General features: G+C 40.0%; 2 protein-coding genes across 3 annotated transcripts; one reads left to right on the top strand and one right to left on the bottom strand.

Moving 5' to 3' along the window:
- Positions 1-5,446: 5,446 nt before the first annotated feature.
- kcna7 (potassium voltage-gated channel, shaker-related subfamily, member 7) lies at positions 5,447-12,977 on the bottom strand. 2 transcript variants are annotated; one of them, XM_033643845.2, is made up of 3 exons: positions 12,567-12,977; positions 10,748-11,475; positions 5,447-7,134 (listed from the first exon to the last, which is right to left on the bottom strand). In XM_033643845.2, the coding sequence occupies exons 2-3, from the start codon at positions 11,429-11,431 to the stop codon at positions 6,202-6,204; spliced, it is 1,617 nt and encodes a 538-aa protein (XP_033499736.2). In that variant the 5' UTR covers positions 11,432-11,475; positions 12,567-12,977; the 3' UTR covers positions 5,447-6,201. The 2 variants fall into 2 exon arrangements, with proteins under 2 accessions (XP_033499736.2, XP_033499735.2); XM_033643844.2 differs by having other exon boundaries at positions 12,592-12,976.
- Positions 12,978-14,433: 1,456 nt separating this feature from the next.
- On the top strand, positions 14,434-20,174 carry hsd17b14 (hydroxysteroid (17-beta) dehydrogenase 14). The gene is made up of 9 exons (XM_033643847.2): positions 14,434-14,729; positions 14,816-14,854; positions 15,265-15,362; positions 15,757-15,823; positions 15,926-16,017; positions 17,580-17,684; positions 17,770-17,837; positions 18,722-18,818; positions 19,781-20,174. The coding sequence occupies exons 1-9, from the start codon at positions 14,648-14,650 to the stop codon at positions 19,925-19,927; spliced, it is 795 nt and encodes a 264-aa protein (XP_033499738.1). The 5' UTR covers positions 14,434-14,647; the 3' UTR covers positions 19,928-20,174.
- The last annotated feature ends 44 nt before the right edge of the window (positions 20,175-20,218 follow it).

Here is a 20,218-nt window from a genome sequence, read left to right as displayed (position 1 = left end):
TGTCCTGTAGCATGAGAGAAAGCTCCGACACATGACATGAGGATATCACACCATCTGAGGCGACAAGGGGGTCAGGAATTTAATCACTGCAGCCATCGTCATCGAGAGGAGAGTGTGTGCGTGCGTGCGTGTGTGGGATGGAGGTTATGAGGAGCATCATCTGCTCCAAACTCGGTCTGTTTTCTTTACTTTAGCTCAATTCAAACATATTCTAGAGTCTTTCATTATCATCTTTGCCAAACAATGAAAGTTTGAGGTGTTAATTATCTCAATTTTTAGACATTTCCATCCCTGAAGTTTAACTGAACTCACGAAGGATTCATTTACTGGACCTCAAGCTAAATAAGTCACAGATAAAGACAAAACTGAGATGAAGAAACTTACTTTGAAATGTTGTAATATGCTCAAACATAATGTGGAAAAAATGTGTTAAAAACTGGAAACAGGATAACTTTTTAATGCATCTATGCAGGCTTTTGCTTTCTTTTATTAAACTTTAAAAAACATTTTTTTTTTCATTTTAGTCGTGTCAGTTTAAATACAACTTGAATAACTATTGTTTTTAGGATTACAGAGGAGCTATTCCCATTTTCAAAACTCATACATGTTATTCCTATAATCTGAGACAGTCCAAATAGTCTTTCCCAAACCCCAAAACAAGAGTGCTAAAACTCAAATCTGTGATGTCAGGGTTTGCAGTCTGGAGCTGCTCCATAGACAATGAATTAAGATGTTGACACTGAGAGCTCCAGGAGGAATGTTCTGAGTATATGGGCACATTTTCTGTTTCAGAACTGAGAACACCACAATACATTCAAGCTACTTTGGGTATAACAAAGAAAACAAACATTCTGTGGGTCCACAAAATCAGTCTCCTATTCACTGTCTATGGAGCAGCTCCGGACTTTATACTCTGTGACATCACAAGTTTGAGACTTCTGTGGATTCTGTCTTTGAGAGAGAGTAGCTTATTGTCACAAATATTAATTGAACTTTCCTAGGCGGTGGAAATAACATATTGGAATTCTTAATTTAGGTGGTGTTCCCCTTTAAGGTAGCACCAGGTTAATGTAAGCTCCAAGCCTCTCAGCAATCTAATAATGTAATTTATCAAGGGCTAATACAAACACTTTACCAGTCCACCTGACAATTATTTTTCTTGATTAATCAGTTAATCATTTGGTTGATTAAATATGTGAAAATAGTAAAAAGATATACAATTTTAAACAATATAAATCAGAGAAAAAGCAGCAAATCATCAGATTTAAGATGCTGAAACCATCAAATACTTGACATTCCTACTTGAAAAATTAATTAAACAATTGATTGATTATCACAATAGTTGCCTTTCTCTTGATTAAAGGTATGCAGGTTTGTCAGTTGCAGTTTGTAAACACGGTCTCCAGCAAAAGTGAAAGTAAAAGTCGATCCCAGATTCACTCTCGTTTGGCATCGTGCCTCGCTATATATGTTGGGATTTTTCCGCTGTGTCTTTTGGTAGCTGGTTGCTACCTTTTACAAAACCCAACCTCACCTGAGCGCTGTGGGGGTACATGCCTGTAAATGTCCTGAACACAGAAAATAAAAAGTAAATGGGGCAAAGTCTGAGCAGAAAAATTCACCGCCACACACTTCTTGTGTCTCATAAGTGATAGTTAAGAGGAATTGCTACTGTATGAGTCTATACATTGTTTTTAAGGAAAACCCTGCATGATGTAGCTTTAACTAATGGATTAATAGACTTATAGTTTCAACACTAGATTAAATACATTAATGACAAATAACTAAGTAACAAGCTTTAGAACTGTTTTCAGTTTTAGTCTTCAGTTATAGTTAAATCCACTAAATAAAGTATTGAATAGCAATAGTATTTTTTAACAGAATAGTACTGGCTTGATGTGAAACACCTGATGCAATCACATGAGAAGTTTGATCTGCTACCAGTTTGGTACAATAAGTCAAGAATAATTATTTTTGTGGATCGCATGGAATGAAAACAGCATAACTTAAGTCATCTGGATCATATGGCAAAGATGAATATTATCATTTCAAGAGGGAAAAATGTTGCGTATGGTTACTCTGAAGTCTTTCATGTCCCATTAGTGTAAATTAAATCCAGTGGCTGCAGGAGTGAGACAGATGTCCCGGTTTTAAAACACACAGTCTGACATCTAGAGGCAGGATCACTCATCACATGCAGCACAGTGCAACATGGACACGTACACAATCTGTACCACACTATAGCTTTTCTCAGCGTAATACTGAGATGTGCAGCCTCCAGTGTGCATCACCCTCGCTCTAATAATACTGTATGAATGCCTCGTGATGCTTTTAAAACGTTGTTTACATTTGAGCACACATCATCGCATTCTCCGTGAGTCACTGTACAGCGAGTCATGCGGAAGGAATTCAGAAATCCATGACATGAGTGACTGAATATGATCTTTATTAAATAATAAGACTCATATATATACTATGTACATATACACAGCCACATCTGTCCTCACAATATACGCAGGTTACACAACATCCACACAGTCTAAACAACTTAGAAAAGTATCTTATGTTACCACTACGTTTTGAGAGTATAATTCTATACAAAAAAAGGTTAAACATTCGCCTTCTTTGGGCTTAAAAAATGATTCTTAATGACTACAGACAACTTGAAGTCATGTCAATTACAATGAATGGAAATGGTGACAAACACATTCTCATTATCTTCCACATACTCATATTAATGACAAGATATGGCTAAATAAACATCATCCACATCATGATTACCTCAAAGGTCTTTAGTTCTGCTGGAATCTGTGAACATAGTGTTTGTATTCAGGAGGAAAGGGATCAAATGGTGTCAATAACATGGATAAAATATTTGACCATGATATATACATTTGTAATAACAGTATATGTTATATCACAATATACAAACATTTCTAGAACTTCAATTGAGAAATTGTTTGAAGATAAATTTGAATGAAACACCTATAAAAGGAAGATGCTTCATCACAGTCGTATAGTAATGTATTTTCATATCTCCCACCTCTGTTAGGAACAATACAGTGATATTAAAGATAACCCTGATATTAAAAATGAAATTTTGATATCATGTTAATAATACGTGTATGATCACATTGTGTAAACAATCCACCGCCTCTTAAATATTTCTTCCATTCCCATTTTGTCTCTCTCCCGCAAATCATGTTGCTTTTCTCTATCCATTAAGTGTAATTGCTCTTTTTGTACAATTTTGTACAGTTATACAAACTCTCCACCTCTGTACACTCATATTTAGAGTGTAATTCATTTGCCAAAGAATAAACAAAACGCACAACAAATATAATTAAAGATGATAGCATCATTATTAGTGGTAGTATTTACACATTTTCTACATATATTAGGTTAATATTGTGAACTCTTTAGGCCATGATAATCATGTAGTGAAAATCTGATTTCGTGCCACCCCTAGAGCAGACACACGGACAGCATTAAGAAGGATTACTTCACAAGACTGGTCTCAGAAGTATCCGTGCAATTTTGGAATAATTCAGCAATGAACTCTTGTCACAGCTGGAATTCATTGTAGGCAACATTTCAGTCAAATAACTGACCATTTTTAACAAAATAAAAGCTTATATTTAGCAAAGTTATGCCCTGCTTTTTGTGGGAGCTCTCAAAGTATCCGAGCAGCAATGAGGACTCTGATGGAAGAAATGACCCCCTCCTAATAAACATATACATTAACATTAGTTCTTAGTGAAATCAGAAATATGAAGACTTGACACATAAGGAGGAGGAGGGGGTGGTGGAGGGAGTTGGCAGAAACATATAAAAATAACCAAGAGGTGCCAAAGGCTGCGCATGAATGTGATTTGGTGTTAATAGTCAGCTGGTAGCCAAATAGCCAATGACTGAGCCACTGATTGTGAATCAGCTGATGGAAACTGCAAACTTTTTATAGCCACCTCTCAAACAAACAGAGGGGAAATGTTTATTATTAATGTTAAATAACACATCTACTCTGTGCGGTGTGAGACAGAGAGCTAAGTGAGGGCGAAGGTCTCATCGACGTGATGACAAAACCGTGGAAGGTTAAAGTACCACCACTGTCGGACCATCAGAGTACAGTGTTGCTCCAGTCACTGTAGAAATGTCAGCTGGCTTTGAGCTATACTGTCTCTGACCTGATGTCAGCTTTCTCCACACACCTCTCCAGGCTGTATCTATTACACTGCTGTGTGTAACATGCAAACTGGATTTGGACCAGCTACATGAACTCTGTCTGCACCGCCGGCAGCCGATGAGCGATCTCTTTGTTGTCAACGTCAGCACGAGATTACAGAGCCGCATTTCTGCCATAACTCTGATGAGTACAGGGCATCAACACCTGCAACACTCACTGTACATTTAGCTCCTACAGTGTGTAAACAGCAGCGGTTAGTGCCACTACAGTTCACTTAACACCATCAGATAAATGTGCAGTGAACAGATTTCTTGCATGCAACACTTCAGTCAGTCACATTACTGCAACAGTGACATCAGTAAACAGTCATTACATGGATTACACAACTGATGTCCCTGTTTGTAGTTTATATTGACTTTTGGTGATGTAATGTCCTTTTCACATTTGAGATTTTTGCAGACAGGCACCACAAAGGTTATTTAACAACACTTTGCTCTGTTTTAAAGACATTTCCAGGTCCCTCAAATATTCCACTATCCAGCCAGGATAAAACATATTCCATCTGCTGCGGAGTAAGGAAGATTTTTAAGCTGCCTTTCAAGTAACGACTCTTTTGTTTAGCCAAACAAAGACGGTGGCTGGAGGCGTCACTAACTCAATTTATTTGACAGGTCCGTAATTTCTTAATCACTTCTTATTAATTCTCTAGGTCGTTTCTTTGCAAGGAGTGTTCAGTATTGATTATATGGGCATAAAAACAGTGTTCTGTGGGCAGTCTCCAGCAAATACATTCCAATGACTTGCCATTGTAACCGAGATAGTGTTTTAGTCAACATACAGCAGTAAAACTCAACAGTTTGAAGAAATGTTACAACTGTCCACAGGCGAGCCCAAATCTATATGTAGAGAGTTTCCAATAATAAATGTACAACAAACTGGGTTTAAATCAAAGTTTTCTTTCAGTGAAATACCAATTTACATTGTAGTTTCCAGGAAACTTACCAGGAAACTATTAGGTAAATTATGGACCCATAAAAGGAGTCATTACATGGAACTTTTATAACCAGGTTAATCTTATTTTTCTTGCCTCCCTGATAAAATTGTAGGCCACCCTTGAAAAATAATTGGCGGCCAATATTACCGTCTTTAATAGCTGTGCTCATTTTTTAAGCTACCCTAATGGTGTCTCGTGAAACAAGAAAATCTAAGGCATCCATTGGTGCCAACCGTGTCGGCAGAGCTTGTCGGGAAGGAGGCTTAATGCTACAGACTTAGGCTAAATTTTGGCATGGCCATTTTCAGGGGTTCCCTTGAACTCTCATCTCGAGGTACCTGAATGAAAATGGGTTGTATGGGTACCCACGAGTCTCCCCTAAACCTCAGAAGGCGTGTTCCCAGTAAATGTTTTGTTCCTTACAATCAATGTGCTCCTTCAAATTAAAGCAGTATGTTTCTGTTTTAAGGAAAAGGACAACCAGCCTATTGCCGAACATGTACAGATAGATAAAACATTATAACAGGATTGTTGTGTGACTCAAAATGTAAACTGTGCTGGTTTTAGTCCCTGCACATCAGCTAATTACTGCCATTCCATAACTCTCCATATTGACATAGTTTTAGCCTTGACAGCGTTGAAATTCATTTATGGCTTTTGGTTTTACTGTCCCACCCCCAAGATTTTCAGTGGCCCCATCTGGCCATCCCTTTGAAAAAATTTTGGGGACACTACTGGCAGCAGGTAGAATGTTTTTTTTAATTGAGCTGGATAGAGAATAACGCCTGGACATGTCTTTAACACAGCAGTGAATTTTGTCTAATGACCTGCAGAGTTTTTATTTATTTATTAAGAAAATAGATTCTTGCTGTAAATCAAATATTATCATGCAAAAACATGCAACAGTAACAAAGTAGAGCTTATATCAGTCCAAGTCTCCTGTATCATTCTGCCAGAATCTTTCCATCATTGCACTCTCTTCTTCTTGAAGTGAAGCAGCATTACATGTCTGCCCTGCTCTCTGTCAAACCTGAGTGACCAGAGGTTCTTTGAGGTAAAAGTTTATCCCTCTCTGATGACCAGCTTCCTGTCCGGCACAAAGCCCTGCCAGGATAGTCCCATTGAGCGGTGGGCAGATACCCCTGCTGTCCTGCCCATACAAGGGCACATAATCTCCCATGTGTTCATGCTCCTCGTCATCTCCTTCCTCATCTTCCCCCTCTTCATCGTCCTCTTTGTCCCAGAGCGATGTGGTGACGTGGTTGTACTCTGTCGTGTCCTCACACTCCATCTCACGGTGGTAGAAATAGCTGAAGTTGGACACAATGACAGGCACGGGCAGAGAAATGGTGAGCACGCCGGCGATGGCGCACATGGAGCCCACCAGCTTCCCCCCGACCGTCTCCGGGTACATGTCCCCATAGCCGACTGTTGTCATGGATACCACAGCCCACCAGAATGCCTCAGGGATGCTGGTGAACGACGTGTTAGGACTGTCCACCTCTGCAAAGTAGACGGCACTAGAAAAGAGTATGACTCCAATGAAGAGGAAGAAGATGAGCAAGGCCAGCTCTCTGAGGCTGGCCTTCAGCGTCTGGCCCAGGATCTGGAGGCCCTTGGAGTGACGAGAGAGCTTAAAGATCCTGAAGACCCTCACCAGCCTGATGACCCTGATGAGTGCCAGAGACACGGACGGCTGTGCGTCTTTGTCCTTGGTCAGCTCCGTGCCCAGGGTGACAAAATAGGGAATGATGGCGAAGAAGTCGATGGTGTTCATCACGTCTTTGAAGAAGTGCACCTTGCTCGGAGCACAGGTGAAGCGCACGATGAGCTCAAAGGAGAACCAGATGATGCAGACCGTCTCTACAATAAAGAAGGGATCCTGGAAGGTAGTCAAGCCAGGTGGGACCGAGATAGTTTCGTTGGCTATAGTGGGGTGAGGTATGGTGGTGGATTGCTGTAAAACAAAGGATGAAGGAAAAGTGGTTACAGTTGCATTCAAAGATTAAAGATATCAAAGCAGACCACGTATATTCTACCATCTGCTGTTTATCAAACATGAGCTGGAAGGAGACATGAGAATAAGGGGAAAGGTAAGTCTATAATAAATATCACCATGGAGACAATGTTCACAGGAGAGTAAACAGAGAGGAAACAAGGACAGAGGATAAGTGAGAAGTAGCGATTATTCCGAAAGTTTGCACTCAGCATATTTAGAGTATGACACCTGTCATAAGGATCTGATCGAGCCTGTGAGATCAGTGATACGGTGCTAACTTTTCTCTCCTCTCCATTTTCACTCCACCGGCTTTATTTTTCCTCACCGACTTTTATATAAATCAGTTTCTCTATATTTAAATGCACACAAAAAAACATTAAGTTCATATGACGCTGGGTTGCGTTACACCCCAGACATTGGCATGGCTGGAGCATCTGACACTTCATTTAACATGGTTGCTTGTTTTTTTCTGGGAAGTAAATGTGGGTTTGAAATGGCTGGGCATTAATGTCTTTCAGCAAGTTAGATAGAGTTACTCTGAGCTCCTGGTGGCCTTGCACACATATTGTCCCCAGAACTACAAGTATTCATTTAGATGTTTATATGTTTCTCTCTCACCATTAGCCTCATGTCTTCATGTGTCTTTATACCAACCAAACTGTTTGTCATATTTTCAAAGTGAAGACTAACACAGCTCAGATCAGGTTGACTGCATATTTTTGCATGTGATGAGTGCAAAGTAGCCATTAAGATAATTAGTTCTTACTTCGTAGAGGTTTTGAGATCTCCACCTCGAGATTAAAAGTCAAGTGTGTAGGATTTAGGGGGATATAATAGCAGAAATTGCACCTATATAATATTCATACCAAGTTTTCATTAGTTTATGAACACCTTAAAATAAGAATCTCTATGTTTATCCATACCTTAGAATGAGCTGTTTACTACATCTACATATGGATACATACGGTCCTCTTCCACGGAGCTCACCATGTTGTTCTATGGTTGCCGATTATGGACAATTCATACTGACCCATGATGGAGCCATTTGTGTTTCTGCCTCAACCAACATAGTTCTCCTACATCCTCCTGGCACAAGGAAAATTTTTCAGCTCTGCAGTTGCACCGCTAGATGCTACTGAGTTCTACACACTGGACCTTTAAAAGAGCTTTACAACAAGATTAATATAGCAACAAACAACTATTTGCTATGTAAATGTATAGTGGCTTAATGGCGTCCGGAGCAGAGAGTGAAGTCATGCTCCCTTTGGTGTGTTGTAATCCAAGCCTCGCTGTTCTTTGATAGCCAGTCTGGCTGCACATGCATGTTAGTGCATGTGAGTCCCTGTGTATGTGTCCCACTGGCTAGCAACTGCTAATCACCACCACTCTGTACTGCGCTCATATGGCGGTAACCACCATCATGGTTGGCGTGGTGGTGGCAGTGCAGAAACATAACGCACACACTCCGGGGAATCTGTCAGCACTGTTGCTGTTGTTAACACTGTTCACGCTGTTAGCACTGTTAGCTTCTAGCCACCAGCTCAGCCACCTCCATGTTAAGAGCCATGTGCAGACAACCCCTGAATTATAGGTATGCTCTGAATGTCGTACAGAGCACCTTAAAAAATCACATCAGCCTTATCTTTCCTTTGTGTTTAGCACTTACTAGCAAATATTAGCATGCTAACCACTGACTATATAGAAAGAAGAAAGACATCTCCACATACTCCCACTGTAGAAAGATGAAGCCTATATATCCCAGATATGGCTGCTGCCATCTTGTGCTGGTGACGTCATTTGGAGCCAGAGTCTGCACAGTAGTGATTTCTGCTGTATCAATTTCCTGTCCATAAACCCATCCGACCAATCGCAAGCAGCGCCCCTGAATGCCAGCACACTGATTGGCTTTCATTGCTGTCAATGATGATGTCACACCCTCTTTTTGTAACATCAAATTACTTATAAAATTTCGGAAATTAGAATTTCAGATCAGAAAAACGAACACTTGAACATGAAGCAATGTGATAAGAACTACCTAAAATGAAACCATCTTTGGGAAAAAATTGTGTTGTCATGTTGTCCACCTTTATATACAGTCTATGATGTTAACACATTGAACTATTGTAATATGGTTTACATGGTAAACGTTAAACCTGCTAAAAAATCAGCATGTTAGCATTCTCAAGTTAGCATTTAGCTCAAAGCACCAAAGTGCCCCAATACAGCCTGCTGCAAGGCTGTGGACGCTTAATCTAACTATTTTTTTTAGATACTTTGGGCAAAAACAATATCTCATTAACCTCCATTGTATTGGGTTGATGGCAGAAATCAAATTAGTCAATATGTCAAAACCTGTCCCAATAGTGTTTTGTGATTTAAAGCATATAACTTGTCTTACAGAACCACCAAAACGCATGCAACAGAATCTAACAAAACTAATCTGGTTGGCTAGATTTTCACTACCATCTGATGAGTGAGTGATTGCGTGGGGATGGCTTTGCATGCAGGTTTGGTTTTGTTTATGTAGCGTTCCAAAAGTGTCAAATGCTCCGATCACATGAGCATATCTCTCTATCTATGTATGGGAGAAACGGAGCAGTGTTGGTGGTGATGGGGGAACGTAAATCCAACGAGTTGCTGCCGCGGTGTCACTTCTGCTACCCGGACCTCCAGAATGCGCCTCTCATCTCCAGGCTACAGGAGCAAGTGCGAGGCTAATTTGATTTTAGCGGTGGTCATCAGAAAAGTTGATCTGCGAGCCTCGTTTCCATGCTGTTTTCAGTGTGTAGCCTATGAGTCATAGCGTTTATTAATACAGACGTGCGTTTATGTGTTGATGTGCTCTTAGAGTTGTCCTTCCTCTATATATAGCCCTTTAGATCTCCAGGGGGTAACGTGAGACAAGCTCATCTTCTTTCCTTCCCTTCACACTAGCTTCTTTACCTCTAACTCCTTCCACTCTCCCTCTCTCTTCTCAGTACTTTAGATGTATCCACTCCACCTGAAAGTGTTTCTTGGCTCTGGCAGACGTCCCTGAGTGGCCGACAAGGCCGACATATCATCTCTACAATGTAAACCACCATCCAGCCTGCTGCTCTGTCTGCTCTCGTCTTTCCTTACTCTGGTTTTTCCACCAGCGGTTTAACTGCCCTCCTCATCTCCTTCATTCCTTTCCATCAATTTGAGTGGATCAGATTTAACGACAAGTCCAAAATAATCTCAGGAAACCTCGCCCTCGCCTTCTCCTCTCCATCGGCTGCCTTTGCTTTCCCTTCCCTCGATCTTTGATGTTTCTAATCATCTGTCAGTTTTACTTTCCATTTTCCCCTCAGTGTTGAGAGATCAAGATGTTTCCACCTCGTGCTTCAAGAGCTGGTTTATGTTTGGCAAAGTGACACCTGTCAGCACATGTTGTCCTTCTACGTTCACCTCATCAGTTCCTCACAGTGTTAACCTCTGTTCTTTTTGCACCCTGTCAGCTACCTCCACTGATCTGGTTGTTTCCATACAAACCCTCCATCTGCAGCCTTGTGAATCCTTCTCTGTGTCAGTGCCATGTATGTATCCTCACCTCCCTCTGTTCCTTCTCCAACCTGAACTCAGGCAGAGTCTCCAGGCAGAAGATAAGAATGGAGATCACGATGACCATGACACTGATGATGGCAATGATCCGAGCTCCACTGGAGGACTCCGGATACTCAAACAGCATCCAGAGGCGACGCTGCAATTCATTGGTGGGTAAGGGCCTCTCCTCCTCTTTGGGGAATCCTTCATCCGCTTTGTAGTGGTCGATGATCTCTTCTCCGAGCTCATAGAAGCGCAGCTCCTCCAGGAACATGTCCAGAGGGACGTTGGCAGGCCTCCGCAGCCTCCCGCCTGACTGGTAGAAGTACAGGATGGCGTCGAAGCAGACACGGCTTCTATCCAGGAAGAGTTCATTCCGTGTAGGGTCAAAGTAGCGACTGCGACGCAGGGGGTCACCCAGCAGGGAGTCCGGGAACTGGGCAAGGGTGCGGAGCTGGGTCTCATAACGCATCCCCGACACGTTGATGACCAGACGTTCCTTCACAGCCCAGCCGTTCCTCATGTGACGACGGCTGTGTTTCTTTACCTCTCCATTGCTCTCCTTCTCCAACTTGTTTTGCTTGTCTTTAGTCTTTTTTTCTACATCGTCAACATCCTCAGCTTTCTGATTGTCTTTTGTCTGCCCTCCTCCTCCTCCTCCTTTACCTCCTCCCTTGTCTTGATTATCCATCACTTAGGCTCTATTTCTTGACGTACTTTTCTTTCCTCTTCACTCTGGGTAGAAGAAATCAAGGTTAACATGGTAATGCAGAAACAACAGAACAGGGAAACGTGACACATAAACAGAGTTGTGATCTGAATTCCTCTCAAATCATGTGTCAATTATTGAATGTATTCAAATTGCTTAGGTTTAATTTGTCCTTTTCTTATCTTGCCAAATTTATTAAAGAAAATCAAGATGAAAAGTTCAAATCTTGAACTTTCAATCACCAGGGATAATTGATGAAACCTGAATGGCACTGATACAATTTCTGTCCTGTCAGGTTAAGTCCGGTCAGTCATATGATCCTCGTAAGAGATATCCAGCTGAGTAATGGGAAACTTACATGTTTATATCAGTTGGTTAAGCTATTGGAATTGCAGACTTGAAATGAGCCGACACGTTAAACAAGGGGAATTCAAACCTTGTGGATTCAGATAATGTCTGAGATTCTGACGGACCGACAGAATCATTTCTCACTCAGGCTGGGACGTTTTACTGGACTGTACAGCAGCTTACAGTAGTAAAAACAATAAGATTTAAAAAAAGCAAAAACATATACAATCCACATTGAATGATGAGCACAAAACTACATTACTTAGCAACAATATACTACAATATACAGTACTTATGACATAAGAAAATAAATACAGTAATATTTAATACTTTTTACTTCTACCTTTTAATAACAGTGTTTTAATAGGTTATTAATATGAAAAAAATTGCCCCTTTTGAATTTAATTATGTCATTAATTCCAATTATCAGCAACACTGCCTCACCAAAAATACATTATCATTTTCCCCAAATATTTTTAAACTGACCATAAAATATTAATTATATTTTTTATTTTCTCTGTAAATTCGGCTGAGCAACTTTCTGGACAACAAATGAAACGCATTTTGATAGAAATTACATTGATGTGTATCATGTTAAGAGTGAGTAGAAATGTGCTGCATTGCAAATAATTAACCATATGTTTAACAACAAAGAATTTGTGTTCAAATGTTCCTGGTTTTTACACTACTTTGTAGATTTGTGCAATTTTTAAAATTGTTCTTTATGGTAAACACATCATGCAGACCCTTCATGCAAAGCCCTCCGTACATGCAGTCAGCTTCATGCTCATCACCAGTTTATCGCCATGTCCAGTTCACCCAGTAGAGATCTCCGAGACCCCGTCTGCCTGCCAGAGCTGCTGATTCAAACTAAGCACCCCTCCAGATAGTGACCATAACTCATACGGCACCTCCACCTCAGGGTGCCTTTTGGGCTGACCCTTTCCTTCCCACTGAGACAGTTTGTGTATCAATTCCCATCATCATGATGTCCAGACAACCCTCCAGACAACCCCTCCTCCTCCTCCTCCTCCTCCTTCTCCTCCTCCTCCCTGTTGTCCCACCTTCATGTGTCACGTTTGGGAGGGGAGGTGGCAGAGGGAGTAGTGTGGCTCCTTCAGGGGCTGCTGCTGCTTCGGTGTTAATCTGCCGCGCGGGTGAAGTTAAGATAGTTAAGCTTGTTTGTAGGTCACTGACAGTCTTCACTTGCGCTCTCTCTCACGCTCAGTGCGGCCCCGGGAATGCTGTCAGGCCGAAATTCAATCTTTGACCCTCTCCTCCTCCAAGAGCTCTGCTGCCGCTTCTCCCCACCTTTTCTCTGCCCCCAGCTACCCTTCCTGCCCGAAAATGTCAACCCTCTTAACCCTTCACCCTTTCTTAAACATACTGTGGAGGCCTACATGTTTTTCATACATGTGTGCACATGAACTTGCACACTCACATGGCAGAGGCCAATACTATTATGTTTATAAAAGGAAAAGTTGTGGTAGTGATGATCATGAGACTACAGATATGTGTATATTTAATGTGTTTTGTCACCAACTGCTTACTTTGCTGTCATCATCATCATCTATTTTAAATTAGGCTTACATTTGGTTATTTGATGTTTTGGCTTGTACAGAATTGTCAACAAATTTAAAACAGGCCAAATGAAACTCGACCTGCCGGTGCGGTCTGCATTTTAAATGAAATATAAATCTGGATGTCTGTGGTTATTTTAGACTCATCATGAAGTCTGCACTCAAACGTCTATGTGTGGCAATGTATCTGTGTACAGTAAAACTACAATTCCCACAACAGGAAGCACTTTGCAATTGTTGCCTTTAAATACTCTGAGTAAATTCCAGAATCATAAATGCAGTTTGAGGTAAATTAAACAGGAAATTGGACACTACCAAAGTCAGGTTTTTGGAGGCTATGGGGAATATGGTGATAGTGTGTCATTTGAAACACATTTGTGGAAACACATATATATGAAAGCCTTTTATTTTGATGCATGTGTTAGGCTTTCCCCCACATATTTTTAGCCATGCTGTAAAAATAGCTCAAAGGATGCATTATTGTAAACTACCTTGGTCCAGACTTGAATATCTCAACAACTATTTGATGGATTGCCATTAAATTTTCTTCAGATATCCGTGATTGCAAGAGGGTGAATCCCACTGACTCTGGTGAACCTGTGATATTTTCTTCAGCACCATCAGCAGGTCAAAGCTTTCAGTTATTGTGTGAAATACTCCAGCATCTATTGGATGGATTGGCACAAACCAGATGTTCATGTCCCCCTCTGAAAAAAATGTGATCACTTCCCTGACCCACTGACTTTTTATCTACTGCCATCATTTGGTTAAAATTATTTCCCCCCAAATCCTTATATATCATCAAATTTAAGTGGGCTATATGAATATCAGAGGTGTTAGCATTTTTTGTGCAGTCATAGTGGAAAACAAATGTAAAATAAAGAATTATTAGCACTAGTAGTTTTATTTTACCCATCAATTGTTTTACTAAATAAAATGTACAATTTGGTGACCTAGTTCCCCACTTTATTGACAGTTTTGGAGTGAACCTTGTGATTTCCGATGCTGCCACTAGCACCTGAATGCAGCAAAGCAAACCGCATGATTCAGTGGAACTTTGAACCTCACACACAAACTGCACTGATCATTACAGGAAATGGATGAACTGTAGAGACACTGACGTGCTGAGAAAAGTAAGTGTAAATAAAGTAGAAAAATAATTAATTCTCGTCTCGTGCAGTGTCACAGGAAGCGCTGTTTGCCAGCAGCGCAGCTTTGCGGCGTTTTACGACTTACTTCCATCATCCTCATCATCATCATCACAACCGAGATGTCCCCTCGATACCACAACAAAGTTGTCATCGTGACCGGAGGATCCAAAGGGATTGGCAGAGGGATTGTCAAAGTGTTTGGTAATTAATATTATTAATAATGTGGATTTGTTTGTGATCAGACAAAAAGTGGCGCACTGAGTACTTTTGCGTCTTTTTCTTTTTAGTGGAGAATGGAGCCAAAGTGGTGTTTTGTGCAAGAGGAGGTTAGTGGTATTACTTTTATTCCACTTTCTCTATTAAATTGTGTATTAATTGAGAAATGTATCACCTCATATCCATTTATCATCTGTTATCATCTGTCATCTGTACATGACTAATTCATTCATACAGTATTGTATTGTTGGTGTCATTACTTAATGAATAAGTTGTCAATGCATGGCAAATTTTAGGTACTTGATACACCAGTATTTGTTTAATAGTAAAGCACTGCATGAGATAAATGTAAAATGTTAAACCAATTAAAAGTATCTCAAGTTTGTACTTAGGCTATTTGAGTGAATATGTTTAGTTACTTTCCCCCTCTGGTTATAACTTTAATGCACACATTGTACTGAAAGACAATAACACCTTAAATGTGAATAAACATTTCACCATGGTCACACCTCTATCACAGGTGCAGTGGGTGAGGCTCTGGAGGCGGAGTTAAACAAAGCAGGGCCAGGCTCATGCAAATTTGTCACATGTGATGTCTCCAAAGAGGATCACATCAAGGTAATGTGCAACTTTAGTGTTATTGTTCTGGTTATGGTGTACATAGATTTATAGGTCACTTATGAAAGGAACAGATGATCATAAGACCTGCCTGCGTGTGTGTGTGTGTGTGTGTGTCCTGTTTATCAGCTGATTTATCTCAAGACCAAAAGATTCAAAGATCCAAGCTAAAGATTTATTCTCACCAGATAGTCAAAGTTTTTTCCCCTAGTTCTCACCTGTTAAAACTGGCTCGCCTTCATTCTTGAACTTGTAAAACTTGCCATTTGGTCAACTACAACCAGTTCTGTGTTTGCCTGAGCTTCTGTTTGCTCTACTGGGTGAAGCACACGTGTTTTGTTAGAAACAACTGGTTTGTTATCCAAAGGCAAATTGTGTGATTGTCTCCTCACAGAGGTTGATCACAGTCACAGTGGAACATTATGGACACATTGACTGCCTGGTCAACAACGCAGGGTGGCGTGAGTCTCACATTTCCTTCGTCCCTCCAGCAGGTGTGATGATGAAGTCATGAGGATGCTTTCGTCCTTAATTTATCTCCTTTTCTCTCGCCCTGTCTTCAGACCCGCCTCATAAACCCACTGATGACACCACAGCAGAGGAGTTCAGGGATCTGCTGAATCTGAACCTCGTCAGCTACTTCTTGGCTTCTAAAGTAATGTTTCCAACTTGTTTAAAACTTCTTCAAATGACAGATCATTTATTGTAACTTTAATCACTACTGAATGCCTTCTCTCGTTATTTAACATGGTTTTAAGTGGTGTCATTTATTTAGTTATTTTTATCAAATTTAGATTCAAAGATAAAGTGTCCAGTACTGAAAAAAGATGTGTATTTTTTATTGCTTACATTTAGTTTGTCCATTTTAGAGCTAAAAAATTAATTTAAGGCAAAATAAAATTGACGATTAAAGTTCAAAACTTGAACAATTGGGCATCAGGGATAATCAATGGAGCCTGAATGGCACTGGTAAGACTAATGTCCTATCAGAAACCCAGGGTGCGTTCAGCTGCAATAAAACATAACAAAACATTAATTTAAATGGTGGTACATTGAACACCCTGTTGGGTATGCAACTGCACTGTCTTTTAATATGGGAGTGTTTATATATACATTGCTGGGGTACACATGTTACACACTAACCAAACGAGAGAAAACTTAGCCTACCTCAAAACCCGTTGCACACGTTTCGAGGAAACATATCGTTCAACCAAGAAGCCATAGAAAATAGTGCACATTGTTTTTTGTTTGGACGTGCCCCAGTTTTGTGATTGAAAACCTCACACACTTCAATTTGCGATTTGAATTTGTTATGTTCTTGAAATTGCAAACCTGATATGAGGCGGCACTTTTGAAGATGGGAACGCATCCCTCATGGATTTAGATAAATTCCATTTTTGTCAAATACTTAAGTGCTTTAAATTCATTACCAGAGTTCCAATACAAAGTATTTAGTAGTGATTTAATTCCACAATTAAAGGTACACTATGCAGAAATTATGGGTTACTGTTTGTTAACACAAACTTCAAACTTGGCCCCTCCTTCCTTGTAAGCGGCTATTGTAGTAATATGACATTTGTTGTAGTGGAAAACCAATACTTTAGCAGCACTAACTTAAACACTGGCACCTTTCTTTCCAACAGAAAACGGGCCAACTCTCCTTCAGTGTTCGCCAGTGAAATTGAAAACCAACCCCAGATTTACACTCGTTTTACCATGAGCTTTGTCCACTTGGGGTTTCACCTCACTATATTTGTATTTTTGCGTTGCTATGTCCGCAATTTTCTCAGCTTCCTCTTGTATCCATGCTGCTTACAGTGTGGCATGTGGTCGCCACCTTTTTATAAAGTCCCGATATCCCCTGTGTGCTGTGCCCAGGCACATCCCCAACACGGCAACACAGGAAGAAAATAAGAATATACAGGCAGAGGGCAGAGTCTCTGCAGATAAATACACCACCACACACTTCTAGTGGGTCATAAATGATGATTGAGTGGGATTACTTCTGTATGAGTCTATACAGTGTTTATAGGAAAATCCTGCATGGTGTACCTTTAATTTATCAGCTGCTTTTAGAGAATTATTTTTACTGTACATACATAGCATTATTATTGTGACATTTCTTTGCTTCCACTAACTCACACACCTACAGACACACACTGTATGTATGTATGCAGGATCTTTGAAGTAATATTTTAGGTCTCACCCTCTCTCCAGTATGCGTTGCCGTACTTACGACAGCGTCAGGGAAACATCATAAATATTTCCAGTCTGGTGGCAACCATCGGTCAGAAACATGCTGCACCGTATGTTGCCACCAAGGTGAGTTCATTATTGAGTGTCATTATTTCATAAATCTCAGCTGAAAAGAGAGCAGAGTGCTGAAATGTTATCTTCTTTCCACAAGGGGGCGATAATCTCCATGACAAAGGCGATGGCTGTGGATGAGAGTTGCTACAATGTGAGAGTGAACTGGTGAGCCAAACTGCACTGTGACTCGGATGAACGGTTTTCTGGGACTTCTTAAGGAAAGTATAAATACAGCAATGTAGAAATACGCCATTATAAGCAAAAGCCATACAATAGCAATCTTAAGTTAAAGCACAGAAGTATTATCAGCCAAATGTGTCAAAAGTAATGGTACCCCCTCTGTGGTAAAATGTCTGTTGTGACATGTGTATTATATATGACATTATGAGATTGTTAGCTGTAGCTGCTCTAGGTGGAGCTATTTTTAACTACTTTATATACAGTTAGTTTAGTCCAGTGGATCCCAAGAGAGTTTATTTGTGACAAAGGGCCCAACTAGACACTTTTTTTTTTACACAAGGGGCCACAATCCAAAGAAAGTCAGGAACAACTAGTTTAATGTCTTCTACAATGAATTGTATTTTATAAGTGTATCATAACATAACATAACATAACGTGTAATAAGTATATTTTCTTAAGTGTAAAATCTATAAAAATAAAAAAAAAATGTGTAAAATACAATTCATTGTGTTTTCATTATCTCAGAATGAGCCATTTATATCTACATATGGAGGTGGCCATACTGTTTCTACAGTGGCCCAGAACAGACAAATTAAACACTGACTCTAGATAGGGCCATTAATGTTTTCGCATTGGAAGTTCTCCTTCACACTTGGCTCATTTTCAGTTGGTTGCAATTTGCAATAACAGTCACTAGATGTCACTAAATCCACTACACAATAGACCTGTAAGAGATCTACCCAACAATTCCCTTTGTCTATTTCTGGAGTAACTACTAAGTTTTATAAAGTAACTGACTACAAATCTAACAATACTCTGTCTTGTCTATTATAATATGATGTAGCAACACTGTCTGCTGTTTATCGCAGCCTCTCTCCAGGTAATGTGCTGACACCTCTGTGGGAAGAATTAGCACAACAGACACCAGATGCTGCAGCAGCCATTAAGACAGGAGAACAATTTCAGGTAAATTCTCACAGTGGAACCAAGGGTTCCTACACGGAGCGATAGAGAGTGAAAAAGAAAGACATAGTTGGTGTGGCTGTAAATCTAATAATACAAGTTTAATCCTGACAAAATTTTAAATCTTAATCTTTTGAAAATAAATTTAGAAAATGCAGCACAATAATATTAGAAAAAACGCCCTACCCCCACTCTCTACTCCTTTTCACTTGCAGATTAACCATTGGTTTCTGCTGAGCTGATGCAGCAACTGAACAAGCACCACTAAAATTTTTGTAAAAACACACTTAAGTCTCTGTGTTTCATTATAAATCATTACAAGACAGCCTACAGTTCATGCAACATTGTTTTGTTCATCATCTAAACTGCCATAGTCGCTCTGTTGGGTTGTAAATGTTAGTTCCCCCAGTCCCAGGTCTAACCAGACTTTCTACAACATGCTGATTTATTGTTATGCAAATTAAAGCTTTCTTTTCATCCCAGTCAGAGAGAAGGTATTTGAAACAAACGGTGACACAATGAAGATGAGACACCAGAGTGTGGTGCTAAAAAGACTCAGCAGTTTCTGTGTTAGGTTCTTGAAGTATTGCTCTTCTTTTCTATTTTAAGTAATTTACTGCAGTGTTAACAGAGAGGGTTATTTAGGTATTCAGATAATGAAGGATGTTTGTATTTTTTTTGCAGGGAGCCTTGTGTAAAAATACTTTTAGGAACTTGTCAACTCCTGGAGGCAACAGAACATAAAAGGGTCCCTATAGCCATTTTTAAATGCTTTCTTTTTATCGTAAATAATCCAGAATCAATTTGCTGCTTTTCACTGTGTAACAGTTCAGTACAGACACAACTGTAGAACAGACACAGGAGCATAAAACACACAAATGAACAGAAGAAAGTTACCTGGTGCAACCACAATTATGTGCTGCTGTCAGCAACAATGACAAATGACACGTTGTCTTGTCAAATAGTTGCTGGGTCGTTTTGGGACTGAAGAAGAGTGTGGACTGGCTGCCTTGTATCTCGCCGCTGATGCTACTTTCTGCACCGGGATTGATCTGCTGTTCAGTGGAGGAGCTGAGCTCAACTACGGCATCAAGAGTCAGATCCCATCTTGACTGTCCTGATCTCCACAGTGTCCTTGTGGTCCTGTAACAGCTGATTTAACATGTTGAATTGTTTAATACAGATTATATATATGATATTGTTCAAATTTTTGGATACAATAATTTTAATGACCTTGTGTGTTCAAGTTTGCTGGTAACATTACAAAGATAAATCAGAAAAAGGGATTTTCACTCACATGAAGTTTGCCTTGGTGTTTTGTGCACACAATAAACATATCAAAGTGAAATAAAAATAAAAGTTAAAGTGACATATCATTCATTTACTTGATCAAATTGCCTTGA

This window comes from Epinephelus lanceolatus, chromosome 18 (genome assembly GCF_041903045.1).
Source record: "Epinephelus lanceolatus isolate andai-2023 chromosome 18, ASM4190304v1, whole genome shotgun sequence".
Classification (NCBI taxonomy): domain Eukaryota; kingdom Metazoa; phylum Chordata; class Actinopteri; order Perciformes; family Serranidae; genus Epinephelus; species Epinephelus lanceolatus.
The sequence above is the reverse complement of the archived record's forward strand: the minus strand, read 5'-3'. Positions and strand labels throughout refer to the sequence as shown.

Bases quoted from the DNA above. Each gene is read 5' to 3' on its own strand.
- kcna7 (XM_033643845.2), bottom strand. From the start codon at position 11,431: ATGGATAATCAAGACAAGGGAGGAGGTAAAGGAGGAGGAGGAGGAGGG. The intron at 7,135-10,747 runs GTGAGGATACAT...TTTGTTTTACAG, and splicing joins TGGAGAAGGAACAGAGGGAG to CAATCCACCACCATACCTCA.
- hsd17b14 (XM_033643847.2), top strand. From the start codon at position 14,648: ATGTCCCCTCGATACCACAACAAAGTTGTCATCGTGACCGGAGGATCC. The intron at 14,855-15,264 runs GTTAGTGGTATT...CCTCTATCACAG, and splicing joins GGTGTTTTGTGCAAGAGGAG to GTGCAGTGGGTGAGGCTCTG. The intron at 17,838-18,721 runs GTGAGCCAAACT...TGTTTATCGCAG, and splicing joins TACAATGTGAGAGTGAACTG to CCTCTCTCCAGGTAATGTGC.